This window comes from Callorhinus ursinus, unplaced genomic scaffold (assembly GCF_003265705.2).
Source record: "Callorhinus ursinus isolate GAN/ISIS: 27379988/994484 unplaced genomic scaffold, GSC_fseal_2.0 scaffold27, whole genome shotgun sequence".
Lineage (NCBI taxonomy): Eukaryota > Metazoa > Chordata > Mammalia > Carnivora > Otariidae > Callorhinus > Callorhinus ursinus.
Window position 1 is genome coordinate 23210598 of NW_027397089.1, and position 23037 is coordinate 23233634.

At 37.6% G+C, this 23037-nt stretch overlaps 1 protein-coding gene across 2 annotated transcripts in view; it reads left to right on the forward strand.

Moving 5' to 3' along the window:
* The first annotated feature begins 15684 nt into the window (after positions 1 to 15684).
* LOC112830045 (pregnancy zone protein-like) overlaps positions 15685 to 23037 on the forward strand; it is a 45660-nt gene continuing 38307 nt past the window's right edge. For both annotated transcript variants that reach the window (XM_073878002.1, XM_073878003.1), the window contains exons 1-7: positions 15685 to 15809; positions 18006 to 18189; positions 18936 to 19089; positions 19248 to 19300; positions 19841 to 19861; positions 20316 to 20484; positions 21745 to 21829. In XM_073878002.1, coding sequence (XP_073734103.1) covers positions 15727 to 15809; positions 18006 to 18189; positions 18936 to 19089; positions 19248 to 19300; positions 19841 to 19861; positions 20316 to 20484; positions 21745 to 21829 — 749 coding nt within the window. In that variant the 5' untranslated portion in view covers positions 15685 to 15726. The remainder of the gene's footprint in view (positions 15810 to 18005; positions 18190 to 18935; positions 19090 to 19247; positions 19301 to 19840; positions 19862 to 20315; positions 20485 to 21744; positions 21830 to 23037) is intronic.

Here is a 23037-nt window from a genome sequence, read left to right on the forward strand (position 1 = left end):
AGGAGAGATCACAACCAACACCAAGGAAATACAAACAATTATAAGAACATATTATGAGCAACTCTATGCCAGCAAATTAGATAACCTGGAAGAAATGGGTGCATTCCTAGAGATGTATCAACTACCAAAAGTGAACCAGGAAGAAATAGAACACCTGAACAGACCTATAACCACTAAGGAAATTGAAGCAGTCATCAAAAATCTCCCAACAAACAAAAGCCCAGGGCCAGATGGCTTCCCAGGGGAATTCTATCAGACATTTCAAGAAGAATTAATACCTATTCTCCTGAAACTGTTCCAAAAAATAGAAATGGAAGGAAAACTTCCAAACTCATTTTATGAGGCCACCATTACCTTGATCCCCAAACCAGACAAAGACCCCATACAGACCAATATCCTTGATGAACATGGATGCAAAAATTCTCACCAAAATACTAGCCAATAGGATCCAACAGTACATTAAAAGGATTATTCACCATGACCAGGTGGGATTTATCCCTGGGCTGCAAGGTTGGTTCAACATCTGCAAATCAATCAACGTGATACAATACATTAACAAAAGAAAGAACAAGAATCATATGAGCCTCTCCATAGATGCAGAAAAAGCATTTGACAAAGTACAGCATCCTTTCTTGATCAAAACTCTTCAGAGAATAGGGATAGAGGGTACATACCTCAATATCATAAAAGCCATCTATGAAAAACCTACAGCGAATATCATTCTCAATGGGGAAAAGCTGAGAGCTTTTCCCCTAAGGTCGGGAACGCGGCAGGGCTGTCCACTATCACCACTGCTATTCAACATAGTATTAGAAGTCCTAGCCACAGCAATTAGACAACAAAAAGAAATCAAAGGCATCCAAATCGGCAAAGAGGAAGTCAAACTCTCACTCTTTGCAGATGATATGATACTGTATGTGGAAAACCCAAAAGACTCCACCCCAAAACTGCTAGAACTCATAGAGGAATTCAGTAAAGTGGCAGGATATAAAATCAATGCACAGAAATCAGTGGCATTCCTATACACCAACAACAAGAGAGAAGAGAGACAAATCAAGGAGTCGATCCCATTTACAATTGCACCCAAAACCATAAGATACCTAGGAATAAATCTAACCAAAGAGGCAAAGGATCTGTACTCAGAAAACTATAAAATACTCATGAAAGAAATTGAAGAAGACACAAAGAAATGGAAAAATGTTCCGTGCTCACGGATTGGAAGAACAAACATTGTAAAGATGTCAATGCTACCTAGAGCAATCTACACATTCAATGCAATCCCCATCAAAATACCATCCACTTTTTTCAAAGAAATGGAACAAATAATCCTAAAATTTGTATGGAACCAGAAGACACCCCGAATAGCCAGAGGAATCTTGAAAAAGAAAAGCAAAGCTGGCAGCATCACAATTCCGGACTTCCAGCTCTATTACAAAGCTGTCATCATCAAGACAGTATGGTACTGGCACAAAAACAGACACATAGATCAATGGAACAGAATCGAGAGCCCAGAAATGGACCCTCAACTCTATGGTCAACTCATCTTTGACAAAGCAGGAAAGAATGTCCAATGGAAAAAAGACAGTCTCTTCAACAAATGGTGTTGGGAAAATTGGACAGCCACATGCAGAAGAATGAAACTGGACCATTTCCTTACACCACACACAAAAATAGACTCCAAATGGTTGAAAGACCTAAACGTGAGACAGGAGTCCATCAAAATCCTAAAGGAGAACACAGGCAGCAACCTCTTCGACCTTAGCCGCAGCAACCTCTTCCTAGAAACATCACCAAAGGCAAGGGAAGCAAGGGCAAAAATGAACTATTGGGATTTCATCAAGATAAAAAGCTTTGCACAGCAAAAGAAACAGTCCACAAAACCAAAAGACAACTGACAGAATGGGAGAAAATATTTGCAAATGACATATCAGATAAAGGGCTAGTATCCAAAATCTATAAAGAATTTATCAAACTCAATACCCAAAGAACAAATAATCCAATCAAGAAATGGGCAGCAGGGGCGCCTGGGTGGCTCAGTCGTTAAGCGTCTGCCTTCGGCTCAGGTCATGATCCCAGGGTCTTGGGATCGAGCCCCACATCGGGCTCCCTGCTCCGCGGGAAGCCTGCTTCGCTTCTCCCTCTCCCACTCCTCCTGCTTGTGTTCCCTCTCTCACTGTGTCTCTCTCTGTCAAATAAATAAATAAAATCTTTAAAAAAAAAAGAAATGGGCAGCAGACATGAACAGACATTTTTCCAAAGAAGACATCCAAATGGCCAACAGACACATGAAAAAGTGCTCAACATCGCTCGGCATCAGGGAAATCCAAATCAAAACCTCAGTGAGATACCACCTTCACACCAGTCAGAATGGCTAAAATTAACAAGTCAGGAAATGACAGATGTTGGCGGGGATGCGGAGAAAGGGGAACCCTCCTACACTGTTGGTGGAAATGGAAGCTGGTGCAACCACTCTGGAAAACAGTATAGAGGTTCCTCAAAAAGTTGAAAATAGAGCTACCATATGATCCAGCAATTACACTACTGGGTATTTACCCCAAGATACAAATGTAGGGATCCGAAGGGGTACGTGTACCCCGATGTGTATAGCAGCAATGTCCACAATAGCCATACTGTGGAAAGAGCCAAGATGTCCATCGACAGATGAATGGATAAAGAAAAGGTGGTATATATATATGTATATATACACAATGGAATATTATGCAACCATCAAAAGGAATGAGATCTTGCCATTTGCAACGACATGGATGGAACTAGAGGGTGTTATGCTGAGTGAAATAAGTCAATCAGAGAAAGGCATGTATCATATGACCTCACTGATATGAGGAATTCTTAATCTCAGGAAATGAACTGAGGGTTGCTGGAGTTGGGGAGTGTGGGATGGATGGGGTGGCTGGATGATAGACATTGGGGAGGGTATGTGCTATGGCGAGTGCTGTGAATTGTGCAAAACTGTTGAATCACAGATCTGTACCTCTGAAACAAATAATTCAACATATGTTAAGAAAAAATTTTAAAAAAAAGGTAGCAGAAGGGGAAGAATGAGGGGGGAAATCGGAGGGGGAGATGAACCATGAGGGACAACAGACTCCGAAAAGCAAACTGAGGGTTCTAGAGGGGAGGGGGTGGGAGGATGGGTTAGCCTGGTGATGGATATTAAAGAGAGTATGCTCTGCACAGAGCACTGGGTGTTATGCACAAACAATGAATTATGGAACACTACATCAAAAATTAATGATGTAATGTATGGTGATTAACCTAACAATAAAAATTTTTAAAACAAAGAAGAAGATAGTAGGAAGGGAAAAATGAAGGGGGGGGAATTGGTGGGGGAAACGAACAATTTGAGACTATGGACTCTGAGAAACAAACTGAGGGTTCTAGAGGGGAGGGGGGATGGATTAGCCTGGTGATGGGTATTAAAGAGGGCACGTACTGTATGGAGCACTGGGTGTTTTGCACAAACAATGAATCATAGAACACTACATCGAAACCTAATGATGTAATGTATGGTGATTAACATAACATAAACAAATTAAAAATAAAAAAATAAAAATAAGTAAATTACTCTATGTTTACTTAAATCATGTCATTCAGGCCTTCAATTGATCTTTCTCTAGTTTTTCTACCATTCTTTACTTTAGCTTTAACACATCATTTTATCCCCACCTTATAGGAACTCTGATTCTGCCACCTTATTGCTTATTGGCTTTGTGCCAGAGCAAATAATGCTCGTGATGAACCTGAATTGTGGCCTGGCTACTGTTTTTAGAAGGATGGTGAAACCTATCTAATAAAGATAAAGGATTTTCCTGTGGTACCTTTGAAACCATACATGTCCTCTTTATAGAAGACTGGTGCCAAATATTATGGTTTCCATTGGGTATCCTTTACTCATAAAGGATCACTCAGGTCTGGACTTGTATTCAAAATCTTTGTTTTGAAAACTATGATGAAAATGGAAAAACTCCAGGATTTGTCCCACTAAATATCTGTAACTATATTATTTTATATGACCTAGATGAACATGAGGGAAACTTAATTCAACTTGCTTTTTCCCTAGATATCCAGACCTCCACCAAAATCTTACTATACCAAATCAATTCATTTGTTTCTTCAGGTCTATAGAAAATTTAAGATGTTCACATAATCATTCACATAATGCTAGTAAACCAGATTTCATGTGTTCAATATAAATGATTATATTTCTGATTATGATATCCCCTCTTTCATTTCAGGAAAAAGATTCTGGGCAAAGAACCCAACTATGCTTTATCTTTAGAATACATTGGGTATTTCTTTTTTTTTAAGATTTTATTTATTATTTATTTGATAGAGATTTGTCGAGAGAGAAAGAGAATGAGTAAGCAAGAGAGAGAGAGCAGAAGCAGGGGAAGGGGCAGAGGGAGAGGGAGAAGCAGACTCCCCGCCAAGCAGGGAGCCCAACTTGGGGCTGGATCCCAGGACCCTGAGATCATGACCTGAGCTGAAGGCAGACGCTTAACCAACTGAGCCACCCAGGTGCCCCGGGTATTTCTTTTTATGTGAAAAAAAAAAAAAGTGTATATTTTATGCTTTCCCTTTATTGGAAGGGACATTGTGGGATCATTGCCCTCACCCCTGATGCCAAAATTAGAAACACTCTCTCCTCTACTGCTTATATACATAATCTAGGGTCTTTCTTCTATCAACTTAAAAGGACACATCAGAACTGGAAATAATTAATATAATTATAATATAATATAATATAATATAATATAATATAAATAAAATAATTTTGAGTGGCTGTCTACAAATAACCCTATAGAAAGGGTTTGGAACATGTTTTCTCCAGAGACTTTTTAGCTTGGATTGCAGTAGCAGACCTTGAAAAAGCAATCTGCAATCTTTCTGTAGTCATGTCTACCACTGTCAATGCTTCTGTTTGAGCTTTTGAATATCCACAAGCCCAAATAGATAGCCTTACAGAAATAGTGCTACAAAACTGCAGAACCCTAAATCTGCTTACTGCTTAGCAGGGGGGCACCTGTGCCCTACTTGGAAAAGAATATTGTTTTTATGTCAGCAATTTGAGGAAAAATAACACAAGAACTAAAAATAATAAAAGACAATATCAAGCTGCTAGCAAAAGTTGGCCAAACTCCTGGAACTTGGGATAGTTTTGACCTATTAGACATAAGCAATTGGGGAAATTGGCTGAGAAGTATGTTTTAATCAATAGTGATCATTGGGCTTTTGGTCATCAGATTAATTGTTTTATTAAATTTCTATTGTTCTGTGTTAGTAAGCAAATGTCTTCTTCCCAAATGTAGGTACAAAATAAAATTCTTTTCCTTTCAAAGGCTTTTCCTGAAACTCAACTGACCATGGAGAATAAACCATCCCTCTTAGAGGGATATAACTGAGATTCTTCATTTTCAACCATTTTGTTCAAATAAGGCCAGTGAATTCCATACCATGTCCCTCCTCTGTAGGACAAGATACATGAGGATGGGCTTCCAACTTTGTGGAAAAAGACACCTGAGGACAACTCTTCTCAGCTCCATGGAACATACAATACAATCTATAAAGAACTATGCCTTTGACAAAAATTAACAACCCCTGAATGACAGCATTGTTTTCTTTGAAAGATCTTGATCAAAGGGAGAAATGTGAAAAATGTGGGGAAAAAGGGGGGGCATGTGAAAGAATTTCAATTTAAAATGGAAAATCTCAGGCAAAAGTCAACAAGGAAAAAGGGAGGAAAAATGTAAGGACTGAAAAAGAGACTGATTTCCCATAAATGCCCGATTTACAGAAAACTGATAATATTGGAATTTTCTTTTTTTTTTTGAAGATTTTATTTATTTATTTGAGAGAGAGAGAGAGAGCAGAAGCAGGAAGAGCAGCAGGCAGATGGAGAAGCAGCCCCGCTGAGCAAGGAGGCCGATGTGGGGGTCGATCCCAGGACCCTGAGATCATGACCTGAGCTGAAGGCAGATGCTTAACCGACTGAGCCACCCAGGTGCCCCAATGTTGGAGTTTTCTTAAATGATAGGAAATTGGTCAGGGGTTCCCTCACATGAATCTTGGGGAAATTTTTGCCTATGGCCTCCAGAGACATGAACAATGACCAAGTCAGTTTGACCTCACAAAAAGCTGATTTGAGGTTTATAAGTATAATTGGACTGGTTTTGTCTGCTTGGGGAATTTTCAAAGCTGTTCTCTGTGTTTGATTTTAACAGCCTCTAAGTGAACACTTCCCTCTTCACATTCCCTGCCCATAAATACAGCCTACCCCAAACCCTCAACATATCCACCTGGAGATTGTTACAGTTTATATGCCCCTAATTGCAATTCCTTTGCTATTCCCAAATAAATTCACCTTTTTTGCACAATTTAGAGCTTGCCCCAGTTTAACTCTTTATCCAGTTGACAACTTCTTTCTCCTTTTTACTACTTTATCTTATTTTTCATATTTCACTTTTTTCTTTAGCATATATTTATTTTTATCTTTTTCAGTTTTCATTTTTAACTTATTTTTTTTCAAGATTGATTGACTGTTTTGAGAGAAAGAGAGAGAGAAAATCCCAAGCAGACTCCCTGCTGGGCTCGATCTCAGGCCCCCCAAGATCACAACCTGAGCCTAAACCAAGAGTCAGATGTTCAACCAACTGTGCCACCCAGGTGCCCCAACTTGTTCACTATTTTAATAGTTTATTACACTGTTTTAACCATGTCTTTTATGTACTTTATCTTTTCATGGAATTATCTATGTTTTGCATTAGAAAGCATTATTCTAAAGGTACAACTGTTTCCGTTTCTGGACTTTTCTCACAGCCTTGATGAAGTTCCAATTTCTTTAATAGCCACTCTGTTATCTGACTTGTAGCTTCCCCTTTCTCAATCCCAATGCTAAAAATTTGAAATGAGTAATTCAAACGATTTATAACCCAAAATCTCCACCACCATCCCACAATACTCGCACAGCAGTGGCCACTCCATAGATAGTCCAATTCTTCCAAGAGAACAAATGAAATATAAAAAACATAATATCTAACATACAATCACTCAGTGATGATTAAATCCTGAAGAGGTATTACTGCATAATAGGAGAGAGAGCTTGCAATTTACAGAAAAATCTTAAATATACAATTACCTGTAATTCTCTGTAATTACCAATTACAGAGAAATCCTAAATATAAACTCCAGATCTAATCATTAATAGTAATCAGCTTGCTTCCAATAGCCTCTGGGGGACTGTTCTCCCCAATTCTTATAATAAATTTGTCAATTGATTTGCCAACAGATAATTAAGAGAAATTTCAGAAGTCTGCTACTCCACATTTTTGGCAAATAGAATTCCTTCTTTCTGCTTCTGATTTGATGAGAAATAATAATAACAATAATGATAATGTTGGATTGATTACTTGGGCAAGATGTGAAATGAAATGCATAAAAAACTCTTCTGGAATTTATTTTAAACTTAAAACTTTGCAACATTGTATTGCCTCAAAATCTTGAGTCCAGGGGCGCCTGGGTGGCTCGGTAGGTTAAGCATCTGCCTTCAGCTCAGATCATGATCCAGGGTCCTGGGACTGAGCCCCACATCGGACTCCCTGCTCAGCAGGGAGGCTGCTTCTCCCTCTTCTTCTGCCCCTTCCTGCTGCTCATGTTCCCTCTCTCTCGCCCTTTCTCTTTCTCTCTCACTTGCTCTTTCTCTCTCTCTCAAATAAATAAATAAAATCTTAAAAAAAAAAAATCTTGAGTCCAGTAAATCCCCACAAGAATCTGAAAAATCAGGGCACCTGGGTGGTTCACTAGTTTAAGCATCTGACTCTTGATTTCGGTTCAGTCATGATCTCAGGGTCATGAGATTGAGCCCCATGTGGAGCTGTGTGCTAGCTGTGGAGCCTGCCTAAGATTCTTTCTACCCCTCCCCAACCTCTCTCTCTTTCTCTGTCTCTAAAATAAAAAGAATCTGTGAAAAATCTGGAAATCCCGTACACTACTTGGGAGCCCCCAAGGACACGTGGTGTGTATAGAAAATGGAGGGTGGAGAGGGGACGATCTTCCATCCAGTGGTCCCTGCCCTGCCTCCTGGCATGAAGAGCTTCAGCAGCCTTGCTGTTCTCAAAAGTCTTACATCAAAACTTAAGGAACAATTACTCCATCCCTGGATTTTCCTTGCCCGAAGGAGGGGCACTTGCTGACGTAGTTGCCCGACTCTTGAGTCCAGCCCAGTCGTTGGAGGAGGCACCTAGGGCCATGCCCTAACTCCTTTTTCTCCCAACATCTCTCCCTCTTTCCTCTAGCTTGGAGCTGTCTTATGAGATCTGGGGAAGTAAAGGCCCCCTCTCAGATTTTCAACACAGAGCATCATTCCCTCAAAACAATAAACATTTTTTTCTGAGTAGTTCCTTAAAAATGTAGGTTTCTTGTCTTCTCAGAAAATTGCAGAATAGCATCTCTCAGACTCACATTTTCACTTGACAAAAATCAGGCCTCAGAGATTGTTATGTTACTCTTAATTATTGCTATACACTACCATTTTATCACAAAATCAATCATGAAAATATACACCTGTTTACCACTGAAACTGACCTCTGACTTTTGACTCTCCGGTCATTCACTGGCTATGGAATAAGCTACCTGGACTCAAAATGGAGCTCTATGCTTATTTTAATACCACCTCAAAAATATAATTATGTAGAAATATTCTACCATCAGAAACAATAATAAACTAGAAGATTGTGAACCAGAACTACATTTCTATCTTTCTCACATTTAGCTAATATCTTAGCCATTTAAAAACATATTTCCATGTACTAGCTATGTATTTTTACCCATGTCATTAACAAAAAGGAAAGAAAGTCTTGTGTTCTGCTGATAAAAGTTATGTAACTGAATCTTGTATATAACTTCTTGCAAAAAGGCTAACTCGACAATACAGTAGGTAAATCTTAACCCGTTCTCCTGAAATGTTATTGTTCTATGCTAAATATATTCATTTATTTATTTATACGTTTAAATCCAATTTATTCCTTTATAATGTTTATGTATTTTATAAGTGAGAAAAAACAAGTGTCATCTCTCATGGGCACATGATTCTTCATTCATTAACTCAACAAACAATGATTGAATGCTTACTGGATGTAAGTTCTCATTCACAAGGAATAGTGACCAACAAAACAAAATCAATTTATATTCCAGTGAGAGGTGCCAGGCAATAAACAATAAATATAATAAGTAAGGCATTATATAATATGGCAGAAAATGGTCAACATTATGCTGACGACAGCATTTAAAATTGTAGTCTACCTCCCTATCTTGCGCCACTACCGATCTCCCCTGCTCTGTTAGTAACTGCAAGCATTAAATAATTATCTGTTGAATAAATAAATGAAGAATAATGTGTCCCTGAGACATGACATTTGCTTCTCATTGAGAAGTTGACAGATAAGCAAAGGTATAAGGTGAGGAAGTGAGCTATGTCAACATCTGAGAGAAAAGAAATACAGAAAAGGGAACAAAAAGCACAAAGTCTTTAAGATAGGAAGGTTCCTAGATCCTGGAGGAAAGCAAGTTCAGTATGGCTAAAGCAGACAAGGTAGGAGCAGCAGGTTGGGGGTGTGAAGACTGGGGATCACAGGAATGTGGGGGAGGGTTGTGCAGGCATGGAAAATGTCATTCTCCTGAACAAAATTTCCAATGAAGACTCAGAGGAAGAAAATCAAGCTGCATAGAACATTATTTTGCTATCGGGGCAATGTTTAATGATGTCCATGAGGAAAATATGACTGCAGTCTAAATAAGGAATCACAACTCAGTTGACAAACCCACGGGCCTGATCTCTGAATCAGCATGGTGATATTAAACATAAGTCTTTCTAATAAGATCGCCCCCCTAAAAAAAAACACATTCCTTGTATTCTTTTTATCATTTGTCTTACTTCTCAAAATCTGTGCCTGGACTGGGTGTTATTGTGAGTGATGAATCACTAAATTCTACTCCTGAAACCAATATTACTAGATATGTTAACTAACTTGAATTAAAAAAAAAAAAAAACTGTGCCTGGAAATCCTTGATGTATGAAAATGTGTCCTTTAAGCTCCAAATTTTCCAGCCTGCTCTCTATCAGGCCAAGTATTCACAGGAAGAAAAAATATATACTGAAAATCAGCAAGTTATTATAGAGGATAAATTATCACTGCCAGGATTCCTGCTTCTTTATTCATTAAAAACATTGCTATGAATGGCCCATGTGTGTTAATATGAGTTTCAATTTTATTCTACACTTGGCAATACTTCTAATTCTACCCCCCATTCCACATACACTAGGGTGGCAAGGACACTCATTCTCACCCACTCACAGTTGCTCAATGCTCTGTAAACACATCTTTCTCTGGAAATAACATTGGTTTAGAAATATGTCCAAAGGTAATGATGTCTTTCATAGAGCTTTTTTTAATAGATTTATCTTAAGAATTTTCAAAAAATAATTTGTTATATAATTAACACATCAGCATTATCAATGATACAAAGTCAATTCTTTTCATGTTTACTTACTCTAGTCCTTCTTTATGTAAATATTTAATGCTATTATTAGAGCCATAACTTAGTTTTTGTTCTCTTTTTCTTGTAGCAGTAAATAACAGCAATAATTTACATATGTTAATTAATGTAATCCGATCATTCAGGAATTATTATTATTATTATTATTAAGCCAATTTTACAGATGGAGAAGCAGAAGCACCGAGAGGTTGTGTAATTTGCCCAAGTTGACACAATAAGTAAGGAGCCTGGGATTTCATTCCAGGCAGTTTGACAAGTGAGTCCATTCTGTTAACCCCTGTGTTGTCCAAACTTAAGTCCAGGTAAAATATTCCCGGGGCACCTGAGTGGCTCAGTCGGTTAAGTGTCCGACTCTTGATTTCCACTCAGGTCATGATCTCGGGTCATGAGATTGAGCCCTGCATCGGGCTCTGCGCTCAGCATGAAGTCTTTTTGTTCCTCTTTCTCTGCTCCTCCCCCTGCTTCCTCTCTCTCTCTGTCAAATAAATAAATAAGATCTTTTTTAAAAAAGATTTTATTTGAAAGAGACAGTGTGAGAGAGAGAGAACATGAGCTCCCCGCTGAGCAGGGAGGCCGCTGCAGGGCTCCATCCCAGGACCCCAGGATCAGGACCTGAGCCAAAGGCAGATGCTTAACTGACTGAGCCCCAGGTGCCCCAAATAAAATCTTTAAAAAAAAAATATGCCCACACTGGATTTCAGATTTCTTCTTTTCCAGATACTTTTCTGGCTTATGTGAACATTATTTTAGCCAGGAAATGATATCAAATTATTTTATTTATTACTTCATTCCACAAATATTTATTGAGTGTCTATTAAACTGATGACTGGAATTTCATTACTATTCACTCGTGTGAGTTTAGTGGCTACCTACCATTAAAAATTGGAATGCTGTGACATTGATCTCTGACTTTGACATTTGGCTAAAATCTGCCATTCAGGTTCAGCTTTGGCCTCAACCTATTTCAACATCATTTCTGAGGACCCCTGAAATTTTGTATAATCAATAATCCTATGATCTTTGTAGGTAATAATTACATAAAATCACTATCATAATGTTGCTAATATAATCAAGGCGTAATTTGTGGGTCTATTTTAATAGATGAATATTCACTTACAGTTATATATGTATTTTGGACCTATCTTGGAGTGGAAAACTTCTTGCCAGTCTCTTCCAAAAAGACAATTCAAAAAATTGATATTTTCGGGACACCTGGGTGGCTCACTCAGTTAAGCATCTGCCTTCCACTCAGGTCATGACCCCAGGAGCCTGGGATCAAGTCCCGCATTGGGCTTCTTGCTCAGCAAGGAGCCTGTTTCTCCTTCTGCCTGCAGCTCCCTCTGCTTGTGCTCTGTCTCTCTCTCTCTCTCTCTCTCTCAAATAAATAAATAAAATCTTTTTAAAAAAATTGCTATTTGTAAAAACTTCCTTAAGACATCAAAGCCCATTATTGGCCTAATTCATCCATCTGTCCTAAACACATTCCTGGAATTAAAAATATATGACATTATAAATGGGTAATTTGGGCTAATTTTTTAATTTTCTGTACTCATACATATGGTAAGGGTGGGTGGCAGAAATAATGACAATTTTCATTTAAAGCCCCACCTCTTTTCCCCAGCCCTTGTCAGTATCTATTGCCCCTGAGAGTTCCATAAGAATAAAGCAGAGAGCATGGGAAGAAATCTTGAAGCAGAAATGTCCTCCTGCCTCTAAGTAACAAATACTGAGCAAGACTCTACCTTACCTTAGAATTTAGAAGTCAAGCAATTATCATAAGGATGTGTATTTATGGATTTATTCAAATAAAAAATGAAGCCTTACTTGTCCTATCAGAAATTAATTATTTTGACAATGAGAACTGGAAATTTAATCAGCTAAATGTATAAGTCATGGTTTAGAAAATAAGTTAAAGAATTTTATGAGGTTTTTTATTTACAAAACTGTAACTGAGTTAATAATATTTTAATTTTCCAAAATTTCTTAAGTGTATTAGGTGTCTTTAAGTAAGAAAGTAACAATCAGTACCCATTTATAAGTGCTGGTAAGTTTTTTTTGTGTACTTCCTAGAAACTGAGAATGAGATTGATTCTAATGACTGAGTTCCAAACTCTTCTGCAATTGACCTAGTTTCCAGTGCTTTGCTTTCAACAAAATTAAGGAGGCCATTTTTTTTTTAGCTGATAATTATAATTATATAACTACAATTATATTTAATGATGATGATAATGTAACCTTTGGCTTATAACTGAGAGGCCTAAATCCTTAAATGTTATTGTTCTAACAGAACCTCTCTCATTTCACTCTCTTTATGTGAACAGGATTTCTTGGTGCTTACACTTATAGGAAACAGAACAAGAATATTCTAGAATATAAACAGAATAGGAAAAATAGAAAGTAAATTGATAGTGGAAACTTGCCTTAATAGAGCGATAAGTAATATTCATTCAAGGGTACAAAATCTGACTGCGGAAACCAGATGGATGAAATGTACAATTTATTTCATTAAGAAATCATTTTCAAACAAAATTTTATCTCTTGTGTTTCCTGTTTATTAAGACTGTAGTAGATATGTATGGTCTTGATAAGTAATATACTGACAACACTTGTAATGATAATTCAATCCAGAAAAATTACATTACTACTCAGGACCTATAGGTACAAAAACTTTTTTTAATGATTTTGATTATCTTTAGTTACAGAAATGATTGATAAGGTGTTCATTAAAATATATTGAAGAATAAAACACCAGGATAAAATTATGTGGGAAATTAGAATGGAAATAACAAGATCAAGAAGAAACAGGAATGATGTAAAATTTCCAACTAGCAACAAGAAGATCCAACAAATGGCTGATGGTAGGCAGTAAATGACTAACGGTATGTACATTTCATTGCATATGTTTAAAAAGTGATATTACAGTTTTATTTTTAAAATAGCAGTATTTATAATACATTTTTTTATCATCTTGCACGTGATGAAAAATTTAAGTTAAAGAAGTGTGAGGAGTTACATGTTTAATAAAATTCTTTTAGGGAATATAAGAAAAAAGATCAAAGACCAAAGAGTATAAAAGTCTTAGTTGAGAATGCTGAGAAAAGTATTATTGATGCCACATAATATATATTTTAAATGTACCTAATAAAATTTGCAATGAAAAATCAAAACGATAAAGTTGATGACACCCAATTTATTCTTCCATTCCCGGAGTACAAGTTACAATGATGATTTTTGCTTCATCCAAAGATGGATTTTTATTTTTAGTTATTAGTCATTTAGCCAAAATATAGGTTTGTTGCACATCTAAGTTTAATTATGCCTAGGACCTCTTATAAGTCATTTATTACTTGTTATAAGCAAATTAATCCCACATTAAGTGGGTGGAGAGTAAGTATTATTTATGGCAGTGCAGGAGTGGAGGGGGAGAGCACTGGGGAATTCAGCAGGAGAGAAAAGAACATAAAGATTCTAGGGAGGGAAGGACCCAAAATCAAACAGAAGAGTTATATTCACTCAGCAAACATTTGCCAACTACTAAGGGCCAGGACAATGCTTTATTATAACTTACTCTATTTGACTTGGCTTTATGTCACCCAGTTTATTATCTTTCTTAGAATTTAAATATTTTACATACCTATAGTTTTACATACAGTTCCAAAAGGTGGCCACGTACATTATCATCACTTCTCACTCTCTCAGGTCATTTACAAAAATGTAGTCAAAAGGGCACCTGGATGGCTCCGTTGGTTAGGCATGGGACTCTTCATTTCACTCAGGTGAAATGATCTTGATCATTTAAGATCATGATCCTTAAGATCATGATCTTAAGGTCGTGAGATTGAGCCCCGCCTCCAGCTCAGAGCTGGGTGTGGAACCTGCTTAAAATTCTCTCTCTCCCTCTGCCCCTCCCCTCACTCATGCTCTCTCACTCTCAAATAAATAGATCTTTAAAAAAAAATAAAAGTATGTCAAAAACAAAATATACTTCATCTATAGAAATGTCTGTTTCTCATCACATCCTATTTTAGAGTTTAAACAGATTCTCTATTCAAAATATGCACACTTTATTTGTGGGGTCCTAGTTAAATTAATGTAACAGTGTGGATCTTTCTTATTTTCAGGATTCCATGAAAATAGATTCTAACACCCCAGTCTCCCTTGGAAAGCAAATAAGATGGTGAATCACTATTGAGAACATTTTTTTTAAGATTTTATTTATTTATTTGACAGAGAGAGAGAGAGCACAAGCGGGGGGAGCAGCAGAGGGAGAGGGAGAAGCAGACTCCCCACTGAGCAAGGAGCCCAACATGGGACTTGATTCCAGGACCCCAAGATCATGACCTGAGTCAAAGGCAGGTGCCGAAGGCAGACAATTAACCGACTGAGCCACCTAGGAGCCCTGATAAAATATTTTTATATTGCTCAAAGTAGAATTAAATAAGAATGTTCATCAAATAAAGGTCATTTCTTTAGGGAATAAAATGGATTAATTGGCTTTTATTCTAGATGTTCAATGAACTAAGAAATAATATATATTACATGGGTTGTATCCAAATGAACTATCATTTTCTTTATAAACAAACAAACATAAAGAGAGCTATAAAATGCAAATGTTAAGCCACTAAACAAGGGAGAGACTGTCTTCAGATATATTTTGTTTAAAATCCTGTGATAAATTCCACTTCTTTGTTTCATTAAAGAACCATATAGGATGAAGCTGAGGGGAATATGTGATGCTCCCCAGACTACTAAGAACCGATTTGGGATATGTATTTACATTAATAGCTCTTTTAAAAAAAGAAAATGAAAGTCAAGAATATTAACTGATTTCATCAAGTCATATAATTTATTTTGTTTCTTCTTAAAAATATTTAAGGTACTGATTAATGATCAGAGCCAGTGTAGCCTAAAAGTCCTATTTTTCAAAGACTTAGAAAATTTGAAGAAGTGGATCAAAGAATACTGATGGTCGTAGAAATAATCTGGAATTGATTTTTTTAAACTGGAAGTAGTTAATATGTTACAAAAATAAATGGTTAGCAGTTTACTTTCACTGCCCATCAGGTAAAATAAAAACCAGTGGTTCTGGAACAAGAACAGAGTTCAAGGAATCAAGGACTCAGATTCCTATTATTTCCTCTTTCTCTCCACACCATGAGGGGAAATCAACTGCCCAATCCAGTCTTGATTCTATTTTTCCTGCTTCTTCCCAGAGATGCTTCCACTGCTTCAAAACCGTAAGCAACATTTTCAGAAAATTCTATTGTCCTTCTCTTTTCCATTGTGTTATCTGCTTCTTGATATGTCTCTCTTATTTATTTTCTGATTTCCTATGAAATTATCTGCTGTTCAAGGGGTTTGGAAAGGTCAGTAAATTGTTATGGCTCATGCGGAAAGGAAACAGGTCTAGAAAACACAGAGACATAGGGTGGTAACATTTATGAAAATTTCACCAAATAAGAATACAGAATTATACAACATTCATTAAATAATAATATAGAATTCCTGCCAAAAAGGAAAAAAAAGGATACATTTCTTATTGTCTCATGAAAAGGGCTGCAGTGTCTCGTCCACTGTGAAATGACTTAGTGGCTGTATTTTCCCTCAGTCAGGGATCTCCAGGATGGATGCATGACTTTCAGACAAGCCAGGATTTGTGTGTCAGATCACTCAATTCTTCAACAAACCTGTAGAGGCTGGCATTAGATCTTGGGAATATACAGATTAACAAAATGTGGACCCTGCCCTCAATACCTCACAGTATGGAAAATAGGAGGAGATAGTGCACAGAGAAAGGAATACAGTGCAAAAGCTGTAAGCATTGCAGGATTCTGTGAGAATGCCCACATAGAAAACCTCCCTCCTCCTGGAACCTTTAAGGGAGATAAGAGAAGGGACATCATCTAAGTCTGCAGAGAGAAAGTTGTTTTTTTTTTTTTTGAGACCAGTCTTATTGAAGTAAATAGAATGTATGCAGATAGACAAGGACACTCCAGAAAGAGAGAGAGTCCTGGGCAACCAGAGCATTGCATAGTACAGCACGTTTGAGTGGTTGTAAATGATGGGTAAAGAACAACAAGAAAGGGATGTTTTCTTCTGGGTGGACATGGTAATATATTTGGTGATTAGCGTTGCATGGTTTGGCTTGGTTTCCAACAGAATGAAAGAGAGAAAAGAGCTAAAATTGCTTCTGAAATAATACTGCAAAGCAATTCAACTCCTCCTTTTCTATTAATTGCTATCACTTTAGTGTCCTGGAATAAGGAAATTCATGTCATCCACATGAAACCCAAGACCACCTGTAGATAGGTTCTTAACACTTTCCGTGATAATCAATTGGTTAATCACATTGTGTTGTTGCTTAAAAAAAAAAAGTTTTTTCAGCTTTAAATTGACAAATAAAATTACAAAATATTTCAAGTGTACCACGTGATGGTTTCACATACATATATAATGGAAGGATTCCTCCCATTAGGTGAATTAACACATCCATCTCATGCGTATTTACTCTTCTTCTTCTTCTTTTTTTTTGTGAAAACATTTAAATTCTACTTCCAGCAAATCTCATTTTTACAATGCAGAGCTATCAACTATAGTCACCATGTCATACATTATATCCCCAGACTTCATCTTATTATAAATGAAAGTTTGTACACTTTTACCAACCTCTCCCTATTTCCTTCAACACCCCTCCACCCCAGCCCCTGGCAGCCACTATTCTATTCTCTGTTTCTATGAATTTGATTTTTTTTTAAAGATTCTACATATAAGTGACAGCATGCAATATTATCTTTCTCTAACGTATTTCTCTTATAATGACCTCAAAGCCCATCCATGTTGTTGCAAATGATAAGATTTCCTTTTGTTAAGGCTGAACAATATCCCATGTTGATCCATTTCTAATTTTGAAAGTAATTTCCTTTTTTAAAAAAGACTTTATTCATTTGAGGAAGAGGGAGAGAGAGAGAGCACAAAAGAGATGGGGAGGGGGAGAGGGAGAGGGAGAAGCAGACTCCGAGCTGAGCAGGGAGCCTGATGTGGGGTTTGATCCCAGGACTCCAAGATCAGACCTGAGCCAAAGGCAGATGCTTAACCGACTGAGCCACCCAGGCGCCCCTGAAAATAATTTCTATCCAAAATACCTAATGACTCATGGATTGCTTATCCATAGCTTATGAATAGTTTTACAAATATTGTGAGAGTGAATATCCCCACAACACAAGAGAAGCATATTAATGTTTAACTTGTTGGAGGTTTCTGAGTTTGTAAAATCTTTTGGATTAGGCTTTGAAGAATACATTCCTCTACCCTCTTGCTGAAATCTGGCTCTGTTCTATGATTGGTGATTACAGAAAAGATGATCTAGAAAACAGCCACAATAATGACGTCTTTTTAACTTCTCCATGATTAATCCAGAAGCTTCTTCTCCACAGGCAGTATCTGGTGCTGGTCCCATCAGAGCTGTACACTGGGGTCCCTGAGAAGGCTTGTGTCATGCTTAATCACCTGAATGAGACGGTGACACTGAACATAATTCTGCATTATGGAATGCAGATCAGAACCCTCCTCACAGACCTGGTGACAGAGAAGAACTCCTTCTACTGCAGCCCGTTCACTGTCAGTATGGCTCCTCGGGATATGGAAGCTCGTTAGAGGAAGAGCATATTAGCTGATGCCTGTGTCTGGACACACGACAATAAAAAAGCATAGTGAAAAAACTGAGAGGCACAAAGTGACTTTCAAATTAGATTCCAAAAGTGAAGTTCTACTGACTATGCTTTCATAATATTTACAAACAATTCCAGTGCAATATGCAAAACGTAATAGTAGTTATGGGAAAGATTTTGCTTGCTCTTAAACTTGTGAGGGAAATAAAGTTCATGCCATTACCCATAAAAACACTGAATCTCATAAATTTAAGTGACTTATTTAAGATCTCACAAGTGGTCGTCGGTTAATGTCTTGTCCTTGTAACTTTTTATTACATAAGGAATTAAATAGTTAATCACAGGGCTTACTACCAATGATAACGCAGAATGTTGATGTTGACCATTGGAAAATAACATTTGATAATTATTTTAATACCATCATATTGCTGTGGAAATGAAAGCATGTTATTTCCTTCACCCTCATGACAGTTTGAAGAACTAGTTCCTTCTATTGCAGTGACATTTTCCCTTTAAATCAACAAAGCATTACTGTCATGTTACATTAAGCATAAGAATCTATAAATCCAGGGACATAATTCTCGACTTAGTCCTTACTCATTCACCAGGACTAACCAGAGAAATAAGAAAGTCATAAAGGCTGAGACATTCAGAAGTGGGTCTGCGCAGATTTTTCAGCTCTTTTCTGTTTTACAGCTTCCGGAGTTACCATCTTCCTCAGGGTTGATTACTGTGGAGGTGAAGGGGCCAACCCAGCAGTTCATAAAGAGGAAAAGAGTGCACATCACAAAAGTCGACAGCCTCATCTTTGTCCAAACAGACAAACCCATCTACAAACCAGGACAAACAGGTATCAGGAACCAAATCAGCAAGAGCAACTTTAAGGGGTGGGTGTGTGGTTCTCTATTACTTTATTCTGCAGTCATGAAAATCCAGGCATGTCATTATCTGTGTTATTTACCCCCCGATTCCCACTGGACGGTTTCAAGGGAAAAATCTCTGTTTCAGTGAGATTCCGCGTTGTCTCTGTGGATGTCAATTTTCACCCTTTGAATGAAACGGTAAGTCTCACTACAGCGGATGAGTTTGGGGGAAACAGGCAAAAATGTCAAGCCCATTCTTTTGGAGAACCTGAGACCAATATGATCTCATAAGAGTACCACAGCTGGAGAACAGGGAAATCAGTTCACCAACTGCATTATTAAAATAAAATATTCAGTTGAAATTATCCTTTTAAAGATCCAGTAATTTTTATTGAACAAAAGAAAATAAGTGCACTTGATTTCTCCCTTAGAGAAATGGAGACTTTCTCAGAGACAAATTCCATCCGCAAAATACACTTCTTATTTGGCCCTTTTTACCTTAGCATAAATTTCCTCAATTGTACAGTATTTCATAAAAGTAAAGTCATGACTTCTCAAGAGATGTATGTCCCAAACTAAACATGTACAGTGCCGTGAACCAAACTGGGGCACATTTCCTTGTTTGGACAAGAAATATACACTCACTTCCTCTGAACCAGATAGTTTATCAGTGCTGATGTCATGGCTTTCTTTTTCTAACCTCTATCCCATACTCATACTATTTTTTTTTCCTTCCAGTTCCCAGTGGTTTATATTGAGGTAGGTAATATCTCATGCGTCTCAGTCGAGATGAGGACTTACTACAAGTTATGTGCCAATGCCCCTTGCCACCTCCCCCCTCCCCACTAGCACTTCACCAAAACTAAACAGTTTTCCCTGTCTATCTTCAATCCTTTGGAGAGTGGATAAGACGTACATGAAGGAATAAAATCCCCTGAGATGATACAAGTTCACGACTCTTCCAGTATTTCTGACCAAAATAGATATGCATAATTTCAAAGAGAAGTATCGTGAGCTGTAATATCTCATAGCTGGTAACCTTGCTGCCCTTTCCTCAGTGTAGAATTCCTAGAAGACTTTGCTCAGTGCCTTCTGTGTCAATTTACCAACCATCTCTTACCCAACTCCCAAAGTGCCCTCCCTAAAAGCTGTCCCTCTACTCAAATTATATATTTCAGTTGTTTCTGTGAACCCATAATGTTTTTACCTATAGAATCCCAAGAGGAACCGAATTTTCCAATGGCAAAGTCTCAGATTGCAAGGAGGACTCAGCCAGCTCTCCTTCCCACTCTCAGTGGAGCCCACTCTGGGTACTTATAAGGTCAATCTGCGGAAGGAGTCAGGGGAAAAAATAGAGCACCCCTTTGAAGTGAATGAATATGGTAAGAATTCTGCCTGTGTCCAAGACGTTTATGACATTAGAGTATTTAAGAGTTTAAGAGTTTTTACACATAGGTACGAGCAAAAATCTAGTATATGGTAGCTGGAAATTAGCAAGTTTTTTTTTTATTTACCCAAATATTCACTAAGCGTTTTTCATGCACTATCTCATTTAATCCTCTTATCAACCATCTGAGGCAGATACTATATTGTCTCCATTTTATAAATGAGTACATCAATACTAGAACAGTTAGTAATTTACCAAAAATCACAGAGCCAGTAAGAGGTAAGAGAGATTTTAATAGGTCCATTACCCTATTCAAACAGAAATTGTTAACCAATACAACAAATATCTGCATGCATCTGTTGATCTGTATCTTATAACTGAAGGTACCTCCTGGCTGTCTATGACCTACACCTAGACTACTCTAATCAAAGTGGTGAGACATTGAAGCCATCTTACTAGTTATCAATCATGTGGATTTTCTTGTGTAAATTAAGTATATCATGCCATGGATGAAGAGACTTATCACAAAAATATCATTCCCCAAATTCACCTGGACTACCATGAAGATTATAGAACAGGGATATATTACAGGAACAGCTAGCCTTACACAACTGTGAGAGAGGATGGGAAGGTAAGCGTTCAGCAGGGGGCAGCTGGTGGATCAGAGGAAATTACTAAGCAGTTCTGAAGCATTGGGGGGGATGAATAACTTAGCACCTTCAAGGGGTAACTTCAGACGCCAAAGTGGACGCACAGGGAAACTTCCTAGAAGAATTTATGGAAGACTGTATGTATCTGTACGTCTTCTTTTCTACCACTTCAGTATTTCTGTAATCAAGCGTCTGGTGGTGGGTCTCAGGCCTCTATTAGTCAGCAGGACAAGAAGTTGGGAAGAACTGGACATGGGAAGAATAAGGACAAATTGGAATTTCCTCGCCTCTCTGTACCTGTCACCACATCTAACCATGATGATCTTCAGAGACTACTGATGCTGCTTTCCTCCCATCTTTAAGTCTTGACCAAATTCAAAGAAGATTCTAGGAAATGTAGGGCCAGCGTAACCAAGTTTACCTGGTACAAATACCCATAGTCATAAACACATCTCTGTAGTCAGTAGAGGCCCTGCTGCATCTTAATGTAATTGAAATCATTTCATGTGATCCTATGTTATAAGGTTCTGTAATAGTCATTACTAATACTGGCAAGATATCCTGCCCACCCACCTTCACCTCTTTCTTCCTTCTGTTAACAACAGTCTTGCCCAAATTTGAGGTCCAAGTGAAAATGCCCAAGACTATTGGTTTTCTAGAGGAAGAATTTACGGTATCCGTCTGTGCCCTGTGAGTTACATTTTTTCATCCCATTTCTATCTCCCTACTCTATGTGCATTGCAAGTAATCGTTATCAGACTTCAAAGTATTTTAATTAGAGAATGACTTTCTCTCCAACATGCCTGAGCTCCACCTAGGGAACAGGGGTGGCAGCATAAGACACTTTTACTTCTACCAATAAAAGCATTTACTGAACACTTAAAATGTGCCAGATAATGTTTTAAGTGCCTTGTGAGATGGGAATAGTTATCCTTAGTTTGCAAATGAGGAGACTATAACACGTGGGGGATGGAAAACTTGTTCAAGTTTCTACATATAGTAAATGGGAGACTAGAATTTAAGTCTAACAGTCTGGCTCCAGACCCTGAACTCTTTGCCACTATCCTATATTGCTTCTGCAATTAAAAAAAAAAATCTAGCTTCATGAAACATTGTACATGGCAGAGACTGTGCCAAACTGAACACAGGACATCCAGCTCAAGTTCATGCTCATGTTCATAACCTCTGTGTTATTTTGTATCCTATGATCCCCATTTTTTTATTGCTCCCAATTTCTTAAACTATGGAAAATTGGGGGGGGAAAACAGACCTTCTTAAATAGATATATAGCTATATAATGTAGAATTTAAAAGCTGTGTCATAGTTATTTCTTCCCTGATTGCCTTTTAGTTCAGTAGAACATTCTCCACATACACTGAGGAGAGACACTTTACCTCTTGCTTTTGAAAATAGTATGAGGATCATATTTTCATCTTTCTCACCAGTTTGATGTTTAGATTTTTCCTTCAGAAGGAAGAGCCCTTTGAGTGACATTTAAAGATAACATTCAACAAAGTGAGATTTAGTAAATAATTTATAGCTTTATCAGCACTTCTAGAAATTAGGAGGAAACAAAAAACTTTAAAAAGGGTCAGGGTCATCGAAGTCAAACCTCATCTACCTCACAATTTGGACCAAAGCAATAGGTCTCAAACTTAGGTGAACATCAGAATCTATGGAAGTGATTAATTAAAATGTACATTCCTTGGTCCCCACGTCTAAAGATTCCAATCATAAATCTAAGGAAAGATTCAGGACTCTGAATCTCAATACATATCTCAGGTAATTTCAATGTAGGTGGTCCATTAAGCATACTCTGAGAAACAACAGACTACGTTTGGCTTCACATCTTGTCTTACTTCACTCAGTCTGCGATGACAAAATACCACGGAGTGGGT